This window comes from Lampris incognitus, chromosome 6, assembly GCF_029633865.1.
Source record: "Lampris incognitus isolate fLamInc1 chromosome 6, fLamInc1.hap2, whole genome shotgun sequence".
Classification (NCBI taxonomy): domain Eukaryota; kingdom Metazoa; phylum Chordata; class Actinopteri; order Lampriformes; family Lampridae; genus Lampris; species Lampris incognitus.
Genome location: NC_079216.1, coordinates 3,742,379 through 3,753,211, shown reverse-complemented (window position 1 = coordinate 3,753,211; position 10,833 = coordinate 3,742,379). Strand labels below are relative to the sequence as shown.

At 47.1% G+C, this 10,833-nt stretch overlaps 1 protein-coding gene across 1 annotated transcript in view; it reads left to right on the top strand.

Moving 5' to 3' along the window:
- myo9ab (myosin IXAb) overlaps positions 1-1,263 on the top strand; it is a 196,621-nt gene extending 195,358 nt beyond the window's left edge. The window contains exon 45 of the mRNA XM_056281150.1: positions 869-1,263. Coding sequence (XP_056137125.1) covers positions 869-1,257 — 389 coding nt within the window. The 3' untranslated portion in view covers positions 1,258-1,263. The remainder of the gene's footprint in view (positions 1-868) is intronic.
- The last annotated feature ends 9,570 nt before the right edge of the window (positions 1,264-10,833 follow it).

The window sequence follows — 10,833 nt, the reverse complement described above, 5'->3', positions numbered from 1 at the left end:
GTAGTTTGTGTGTGTGTGTGTGTGTGTGTGTGTGTTTTTCTATATTTTTTTTTATTAAAAAATTTTGTGGTAACAACAAAAAAAAACAAGAACACATTTATGAAGCAAGCAAATCAATTAATAAATCAACACAACCACAACAACCATAGAAAGAAAAAAAAGAAGAGGAACAGAGGAAAAAAGAGGGAGGGGAGGGGGCATTAGTCAGGAGACGGAGATTGAAGAGAGTTAAAAAGCATCAGAAAGGGTCGCCATCGGCCATAGAAGTTGAGAGTTCCCTCTCACAGTGTATGTGGTCTTGTCCGGCTTCAGAGAGGACCTGGTGTCTCTGAGCCACTGGGTCCTGGAGGGAGCCCGGCTAGACCTCCAGTGGAGAGGAAGGAAGTGAAAGCTAGAACATCTAACTGCTTAGAGGTGAACTAGTAGCAGCCTTCTGGGAGCCCAAATATGGCAATATGGGGAGAGACTTCTGTAGTTTTTGAAAGTATTTTGGACATAGTGTCACAGCAGTTCTGCCAGAAACAAGCTAGTAAAGGACCGCAGTAGAACACGCTGGTTAGATTGCAGGATGAAGCAGGACATTTATCACAACTGTCGGGGATACTGAGCTAAATTTGTGACAGTCATGCTTTGGAAAAATGAACCCTAAATAGTACCTTGAACTGTGTGAGTGTGAGTCAAGCACAAGTTGAGCTTGTGTGAACGTCCCACCAGTCGTCATCCAGGTTCGAGCCCAGATCAAGCCCCCAGGCAGCCTTGGCTGTAATGGCTGGTGAGCTGTCACATGACAGAAGTTTGTTATAAACCTTTGAAAGAGTGACTTCTGAGCGTGTGTGTGTTTAAGCTGTGTTTCTCTATCTGTATGCAGAGCGAGGAGCATATCGCTCCAGGAGGTCGGAGGTCAAGACTCGTCGTGCTCTGCGGCGTCAGCCCGACTCCCAGGACTCCACTGACTCTTGCTCCACCTTGTCCTCCTCCTACCACCCCTCCTCCTCTCTCTCCTCCAATGCCTCTGGCTCCCCGTCCCCACACTACCGTTTCCGCTCCTCCTCCTCCGGGCCCCTGCTCTCCTCCTGCTCCTTGGGAGCCCCGCTGGCGGATGCCGAGGGGGGGCGAAAGGCCGGGAAGTGCCGCCACCGACTCCGGCTGAGCCGCAGTTCACCCCGTGAGCCCCTGGACGGCCACCGGAAGGAGCCGGACTTCAGCTCGGCGCCACAGCAGCTGGTTCTGTATGGCAGCAACGAGTTCATGGTGTGAAGCTGAATGCCCACATGGGAGGGGCGGGGCGATTGCAAAGGGGGGAGGAGCCTGTCACTGTCGAAGGTGGTGAGGAGGGCGGCGGGGGTCAGTCTTTCTGCTCCCCCTGTGGATAGCTGTGTAAGACAGGAAGTGAGAACAGAAGAGATAAACAGAAAAAAAAATGAAACGACATGTAGGGATGAGAAGAGGAGGTGTGAGGACTGAGGTGAAAGGTGGAGGACCAGAGCAGAGAAACAAAGTGAATCAGGAGCAAAAAAGAACAAGACTTGGTCAGCCATCTTGTCAACCCTCCCCCCTAAGAGAAGAGTTATTTTTGGTTTGTTTTTTTACCCCTGGTGGAGCCCCGCCGCGATGGGTCGGGGGGAGACGAGATGTGACAGACTATTGAACGAGAGGTGTAACCGCACGGATCTGCCAAACCAAATCTACCGCACCGCCTTCCCCTGGTTCCGAGCATGCCGGCGGGCGGTGACAGCCACCCAGAAGAAATGTAGCCATACTGTCCACATGTAGCCAGCCAGACGGACGGACATTTTGTTCACAACCAGCGCCAAGCTAACGCTCCACGTCTCTCGTTTACAGAGCAGCCGCCTGCTGCATGCATCCCGTCACTTCCTCCTGCGGCTCCTCAACTGTACAGTAACTTTATTAATGTTATTATTATCATGGTTATTCTGTTGCAGAGGAAGACGGTGTACAGAGACAGGATGCAGTGCTGCTGCTATGGACCGGTGTGTGTGTCACTTCCTGTCCGTCTCTCTCGCTCGTCGTCGTCAGGAACGTTCCGTGGACTGAGCTGAATTTGGCTTCTCTTCGTTCGGTGCGTCAGTACATTGAGTCTGACCTCGGACAGGAAGCCGACGTGTCGGTCCTGCGTCCGTCGCCGTGGATCCCATTGTCATGGATACTTGACATAAAGTGTCTAACATCTGTCTGTCACTGTGGATACCGTTGTCATGGATACTTGACATGAAGTGTCAGACGTCCGTCCGTCGCCGTGGATCCTGTTGTCATGGATACTTGACATGAAGTGTCAAACGTCGATCCAGTGCTGTGGATCCCGTTGTCATGGATACTTGACATGAAGTGTCAAACGTCCATCTGTCGCCGTGGATCCCGTTGTCATGGATACTTGACATGAAGTGTCAAACGTCGATCCATTCCTGTGGATCCCGTTGTCATGGATACTTGACATGAAGTGTCAAACGTCCATCTGTCGCCGTGGATCCCGTTGTCATGGATACTTGACATAAAGTGTCTAACGTCTGTCTGTCGCCGTGGATCCTGTTGTCATGGATACTTGACATGAAGTGTCAAACGTCGATCCATTGCTGTGGATCCCGTTGTCATGGATACTTGACATGAAGTGTCAAACGTCCATCCGTCGCCGTGGATCCCGTTGTCATGGATACTTGACATGAAGTGTCAAACGTCGGTCAGCCAGAAATGTAATGTACGGAAAGCCCGCCTTTATTTTTGCCTCGTTCAGCGATGTCAGTGCTCCAGAGTCAGGACTTGAATCTGTTTCTATTCGTCGTGTATGGTTTTAGTTCGGTGTGTACAGATGTGGGTGGTTTGGTTTTGTTGTCATAATTTCTGACGTGGTCATGTTTTGATTTGTTGAAATGAAAGACCCCCCCCCCCCCCGTCCGTGTGCGTGCATGCGTGCTTAGTTTCCCGATGCTGTCCGATCTCCCACTTTGTGCATGTGAACCCAGCTCCAGCAAATGGAGGACACACACACACACACTCACACACACACACACACACACACACACACACACACACACACTCAGTCTCTGTATCCACGATGTCCTCTGAGCCATTCAAATTGCTGCCGTCCTCGTCTCCACAAGGAATGGTCATTTTTGAATTATAACGCCGTCCCTCCAGTGTCACCGTGTGTGTGTGCGTGGGTGTGTGTGCGCGTGCGTGTGTCAGTCTGGTCTGCAGCCGTGAGCCGTCAGTGTTACCGTTGATTTCGCCAACAAACGACAACTTTGCAACGTGTGACCGAGACAGCGGGGTCAGAGGTGACTTTTCAGGATGTGATGGGAGTTCATTGATCCGCTTCCTATTTATCAACTCTTCCTGCTTTCTCTCTCTCTTTCTATCTTTCTCTCTTTCTGTCCATCTCCCTGTCTATCCATCCATCCATCCATCTGCAGCAGCTTTGCAGTGTAGTATTCAGTCCATCACAGCAGGCACACCTCAGTACTACTATAATATGTATACCCTCTGGCTCGCTGTCGTTGTGATTGGACACGTGGGTTTTTCTTGCACAGCAGTTCAGCAGTCGGTCACACAGTCAGTCGGTCAGTGTTAATCAGCCTGTCAGGAGAGCCGGTTTCACCCGACTGCCACCAAAACAGACAGCAGGTGGTTTGAATGAGGAGGGGAGTGTTTGTGGGATGGCTACTGGGAGACATGGGGGGTATCTTTGGTCAAAGGAAGCTACTGTTTCGGAAGGTGGTGTTCTCGACTGTCCGTACGGCATTCTGAAAAAAAAGTGAATGTATCTGTCACTGGGAGGCATGCTCTGCTTTCTCTGATAGTAACTGTCTTTCTTTTGTACACAGTATATATACTATTTATGATCATACTTCTGATTGTACAATGGTAAAAATGATCAGCTGTTATTAAAGGGTGTGTTATGTTATTTGTCTTTGCAATGTTTTCTCAGGCCTCGGGTCTGTCGTCTGTGCTAAAAGACAAAAAACAACTTGAGCATTGTATCTTTGTCTCCGCCACTCTGGACACGGTTATGTTTATGGTGCAATTTGTGTAATATTTCATTTTTTTTAAGATACAAACATGTCTATGGTTGTCTGGAAAAAAAAAGAATTTATGGGGGGGGGGGGTCATCTGCTTATTAAAAAAAAAAAAAGCAAAACTGGAGCCCACCTCAAATTTTGTGTGATATTTTGTTTGCAGAAACTGGAAGTCAAACTGAAATTTGGAGATACTCTCATCAAAACGAATCTCTTTGTGCAAAAAAAAAAATCTATGTACAATTCTGTCAATAGACTGACATCATAGACTGTCAGTTTTCATGAAAGTCACGTTTTATTTTGAACGGTTGAATGTGTGAAGAGGTGCAGTGTTAGTTAATTCAAGTTAAAGATGAAGGTTAAAATCAGATTTTGCCGATAGATAAGAATTTGCCTGGTTTCGAGGGAAAGTTAATGTAGATATCTGTAAATATTGCCCCCAAATTAAGGAATTACGGTGAAGTCAGGTAGTTTGGGAAACTTTTTGGTAAGTTAACAATAAAACCTCCTAAAATACTGAAGACTACATTAAGTATTACTTTAAGACTACATTAGACTACATTAAGTATTACTTTTAGAACTTTATTATGGATCTCCGCTATATTTCTATAAAGAAAATATGTTACCAGGTAAAATACTTTAGAAACGTTGGACCTTCAAACAAGAACCCCTACCTCACTCCCATGACATGTCCAAATAAAATGGCACAGTCACTCATGGCTAAAAAAGGACACCAAACAATTCAACTTAATTGAAGAAGAATTGTGTTTCATGTTTGTTCTTAAATGGTTAAATCCATTTATCAGTTCAGTCGTTAATTCATTAAATCCTTAACGTAACCTAACTTCATTAAAAAAGATTAAAATTTTTCCATTTTCAATCAGCCAATTTTCACATCACACTGTTTGAAAACAACCTATTCCTTCATTCATTCATTCATCTTCAGCCGCTTCTCCGGGGTCGGGTCGTGGTGGCAGCAAGCTAAGTAGGGCACTCCGAACGTCCCTCTCCCCAGCAACGCCCTCCAGCTCCTCCTGGGGGATCCCAAGGCGTTCCCAGGCCAGATTGGACATGTAGTCCCTCCAGCGAGTTCTGGGTTTACCCCGGGGTCTCCTCCCAGTTGGACATGCCCGGAAAACCTCCAAAGGAAGGCACCCAGGAGGCATCCTAATCAGATGCCCGAACCACCTCAACTGGCTCCTTTCGACTCAAAGGAGCAGCAGCTCTACTCCGAGCTCCCTCCGGATGTCCGAACTCCTCACCCTATCTCTAAGGCTGAGCCCAGACACCCTACAGAGGAAACTCATTTCAGCTGCTTGTATCCGCGATCTCACCCTTTCGGTCACTACCCAAAGCTCATGACCATAAGGTTGGAATGAAAATTGACTGGTAAATTGAGAGCTTTGCTAACTGGCTCAGCTCCTTCCTCACCACAATAGTCCGGTACAATGTCCGCATTACTGCTGATGCTGCACCAAGCACTCACTCGTGAACAAGACCCCAAGATACTTGTACTCCTTCACTTGAGGCAACAACTCATCCCCAACCTGGAGGGAGCAATCCACCATTTCTGGTAGAGAACCATGGCCTCGGACTTGGACGTACTGACTCTCTCGTCCCAGCCGTTTCACACTCAGCTGCAAAATACCCCAGTGCGCACTGGAGGTCACTTCTGATGAAGCCAACAAAACCACATCATCTGTGAAGAGCAGAAATGCAATTCTGAGGTTCCCAGAATGGACACACTCCTCACCTTGGCTACGGCTTGAGATCCTGTCCAGGCAGGTTATTCCACAAGAACAGGGCCTGATAGGAAAAGGTCCTGCCACCAGCTGACTTCTTTTTAACTTTGGGTACACACAGGAGCCCTGTATTTTGAGAGCAAAGAGCTCGAGATAAATGTACAGTTTAAGGAGATCAGACAGGAAAGATGGGGCAAATGACTAAATTAGTCATTTGAGTATAATCACCAGCCCTTATAGGCACATACAGCTGAGTATCGTCCACATAGCAATTTATTCCATGACCGTGTAAAATTTGGCCAAGAGGTGAAATAAAGAGAGAAGAGTAGAGAGCCAAGAACTGAGCCCTGAGGTACGCCATATTTATCATCAGAAAGTTTAGATGTAATATTATTATAACACTATGTTCTTCCAGATAAGTAGGACTTAAGCCAAGAGGGAGCTAAACCAGAGACATCAAAATTACAATTTATTCTGTCTAATACCGTGATCAGTGGTGTCAAAGGCTGCACTGAGGTCCAGTAGTATAAGGTGTGGTGGCAAACTTTGTGATAAAAAGAAAATAGTATTGTCGCTCTGGGTAAGTTTAATTCACAGAAAATTGCATGTATGTGGTCTCAGTCTCGCCAAGGTAAGAACGAGCCCAGAGCATTAGATACATGATTTTTTATAGGGTCAGACAAACAACTTGCATGTGGTGTTCTGCTGACACCAGACAAAGGGAGCAGCCCCCCCCCCCCCATCTGCAAGCTACTTCCTGTTCTGCCATGAGCAGGCCACGTACCAGCCATCTTTGATGTGGGGAAGAGCACTTATAGACTAAGGTAAACATGGAGAAAGCAGCCACTGTCTCAGCACCAAGTACACGCCGACAGCAGTGGAAGGGTCAGTTGTAGGCAAAACATAAGTCGTATGCCAAAACATGTGAGTAGTACATGACATCTAACTAGCAACAAGTGGCTCTGTTTGTCTCAACACAAAGGTTACAGCAGAACCTGTATAAGCTTGTATTTTTCCATTAAGAGGACAGAGGTGGAATCCGAGTCAAGTCGTCAATTTTATTTGTATAGCCCAATATGGCAAATTACAAATTGCCTCAAGGGCAGAGTCCATAAAAAGTAAATCATTTACCACAGTGGTCAGTTTCATATGCAGTGACAGGCCCTGAAACATATTAATTCCCTGACTAACCATATTAATTAAACTAGTTAATGTAGGTAGGGGTTTAGCTTGCTTGCTGATCCCGCTCGGTCTTGTTGGGATTTGAATGAGATCCTTGAAAGACATTAGTGGCCTTGTGGGCTTGATGATAAGAACAAAAGGGAAATTTGGGAAAAGAGTCAAGTCAATTTTATTTGTATAGCCCAATTTTTCTTTCAGCTTGTTCCCTGTTTTTGTATGTATCTATCAGTAGTTCCAGACATGGCAAGAAAACGAGACACAGTTCAGCACAGCACCCGGCAACAACACACACACACACACACGTTCATACACATCAAGAACACTCATTCATGATACACACATGTATACACAAACTACCATTAAAGAGTAAGAACACACACTCGTGATCTGGCTCAAGAGTTTTCATAAGACAAAGATAAAGGAGAAAATAAACACACACACACACAGTAGCACATTAAGTCATGACTTTATGGCACCTGGTAGTGTAGAAACACGCCGGTGTCACTTCAGAGAAATGTGCCATTTAGTCCGTGAGCCAGAGCCCCAAATTCGGGCCACTGGTACCATCTGGGGGGAATAATTCTTGATGATTTTTGGCGAGGTGTGCACCCCTCTACTACTACTTTCGGCTGCTCCCGTTAGGGGGCGCCACAGCGGATCTTCCGTTTCCATCTCTTCCTGTCCTCTGCATCTTCCTCTGTCACACCAGCCACCTGCATGTCCTCCCTCACCACTTCCATAAACCTCCTCTTTGGCCTTCCTCTTCTCCTCTTCCCTGGCAGCTCCATATTCAGCATCCTTCTCCCAGTATACCCAGCATCTCTCCTCCACACATGTCCAAACCATCTCCATCTTGTCTCTCTTGCTTTGTCTCCAAACCGTTCAACTTGAGCGGTCCCTCTAATATACTCCTTCCTAATCCTGTCCTTCTTCATCACTCCCAATGAAAATCTTATCATCTTCATCTCTGCCACCTCCAGCTCCACCTCCTGTCTTTTCATCAGTGCCCCTGTCTCCACAGCATACAACATAGCTGGTCTCACTACCATCTTGTAAACCTTCCCTTTAACTCTTGCTGGCACCCTTCTGTCACAAATCACTCCTGACACTCTCCTCCACCCACTCCACCCTGCCTGCACTCTCTTCTTCACCTCTCTTCTGCACTCCCCGTTACTTTGGACAGTTGACCTCAAGTATTTAAACTCATATGTCTTCCACTCCTTGCATCCTCACCATTCCACTGTCCTCCATCTCATTCACACATAGGTATCCTGTCTTGCTCCTACTGACTTTCATTCCTCTTCTCTCCAGTGCATACCTCCACCTCTCCAGGCTCTCCTCCACCTGCACCCTACTCTCACTACAGATCACAATGTCATCCGCAAACATCATCGTCCATGGAGACTCCTGCATGATCTTGTCCGTCAACCTGTCCATCACCACTGCAAACAAGAAAGGGCTCAGAGCCGATCCTCGATGTAATCCCACCTCCACCTTGAACCCATCTGTCATTCCAACCACACACCTCACCACTGTCACACTTCCCTCATACATATCCTGCACCACTCCTACATACTTCTCCGCCACTCCTGACTTCCTCATCCAATACCACACCTCCTCTCTCGGCACCCTGTCATGTGCTTTCTCTAAATCTACAAAGACACAATGTACCTCCTTCTGGCCTCCTCTATACTTCTCCATCAACATTCTCAAAGCAAACATCACATCTGTGGTGCTCTTTCATGGCATGAAACCATACTGCTGCTGCTGATCATCACCTCTCCTCTTAACCTAGCTTCTATTACTCTTTCCCAAATCTTCATGCTGTGGCTGATCAACTTTATACCTCTGTAGTTGCTACAGTTCTGCACATCACCCTTGTTCTTGAAAATCGGTACCAGTATGCTTCTTCTCCACTCCTCAGCATCCTCTCACTTTCCAAGATTGTGTTAAACAATCTAGTTAAAAACCCCACTGCCATCTCTCCTAAACACCTCCATGTCTCCACAGGTATGTCATCAGGACCAACTGCCTTTCCACTCTTCATCCTCTTCATAGCTGCCCTCACTTCCTCCTTGCCAATCCACTAAACTTCCCGATTCACTATCCGTACATCATCCAACCTTCTCTCTCTCTCATTTTCTTCATTCATCAGCCCCTCAAAGTACTCCTTCCACCTTCTCAGCACACTCTCCTCACTTGTCAGCACATTTCCATCTCTATCCTTGATCACCCTAACCTGCTGCACATCCTTCCCAGCTCGGTCCCTCTGTCTAGCCAATCGGTACAAGTCCTTTTCTCCTTCCTTAGTGTCTAACCTGTCATACAACTCACCATACACCTTTTCCTTTGCCTTTGCCACCTCTCCCTTCGCTTTATGCTGCATCTCCTTGTACTCCTGTCTACTTTCTTCATCTCTCTGACTATCCCACTTCTTCTTTGCCAACCTCTTCCTCTGTATACTTTGCTGTACTTCCTCGTCCCACCACCAAGTCTCCTTGTCTTCCTTCTTCTGTCCTGATGAAACACCAAGTACCTTCCTAGCTGTCTCCCTCACTATTTCTGCAGTGGTTGTCCAGCCATCCGGCAACTCTTCACTACCACCCAGTACCTGTCTTAACTCCTGCCTGAACTCCACACAACAGTCTTCCTTCTTCAACTTCCATTTGATCCTTGGCTCTGCCTTCACTTTCTTCCTCTTGGTCTCCAAAGTCATCCTACAGACCACCATCCGATGCTGCCTAGCTACGTTCTCCCCTGTCACCACCTTGCAGTCTCCAATCCCTTTCAGATTACGCCTTCTACATAAGATATAGTCCACCTGTGCACTTTCCTCCACTCTTGTACGTCACCCTGTGTTCCTCCCTCTCCTTGAACTATGTATTCACCACAGCCATTTCCATCCTTTTTGCAAAATCCACCACCATCTGTCCTTCCACATTCCTCTCCTTGACACCATACCTACCCATCACCTCCTCATCACCTCTGTTCCCTTTACCAACATGTCCATTCAAGTCCGCTCCAATCACCACTCTCTCCTCCTTGGGTACCCTCTCCACCACGTCGTCCAACTCACTCCAGAATTCTTCTTTTTCGTCCGACTCACACCCAACTTGTGGGGCATATGTGCTGATAACATTCAGCAATACACCTTCGATTTCCAGCTTCATACTCATCACTCTGTCTGACACTCTCTTCACCTCCAACAGACTCTTGACATACTCTTCCTTCAGAATTACCCCTACCCCATTTCTCCTCCCATCCACACCATGGTAGAAGAGTTTGAACCCACCTCCGATACTCCTGGCCTTACTCCCCTTCCACCTGGTCTCTTGCACTCACAGTATGCCTTTCTTCTCTCCATCATACCAGCCAGCTCTCTCCCTTTACCAGTCATAGTGCCAACCTTCAAAGTTACAACTCTCACCTCCACACTCCTACCTTTCCTCCTCTCTAGCTGCCTCTGGGCATGCCTTCCCCCTCTCCTTCTCCTTCGTCCAACAGCAGCATAGTTTCCACCCGCAGCCTACTGGTTAACAGAACCGGTGGCGGTCGTTGGTAACCCGGGCCTCGACCGATCCGGTATGGAAATCTTATTTATGATCCATATATTTGATTTGGTAAAGATTTTATGCCGGATGCCCTTCCTGACGCAACCCTCCCCATTTATCCGGACTTGGGACCGGTACTAAGAATACACTGTCTTGTGCACCCTCAGTGGCGAGGTGTACACCCCTAGTACTAGAAACTACGTGACAACCTTGCAGCGATGGTAGCTTTATGTGTGTTATCACTTGATTTGTAACCCCATGCGAAAACACACCTTTCAAAACAACAATAAAGCATTCCATTTCAAACTGATGGTTCTCTCTTATTAG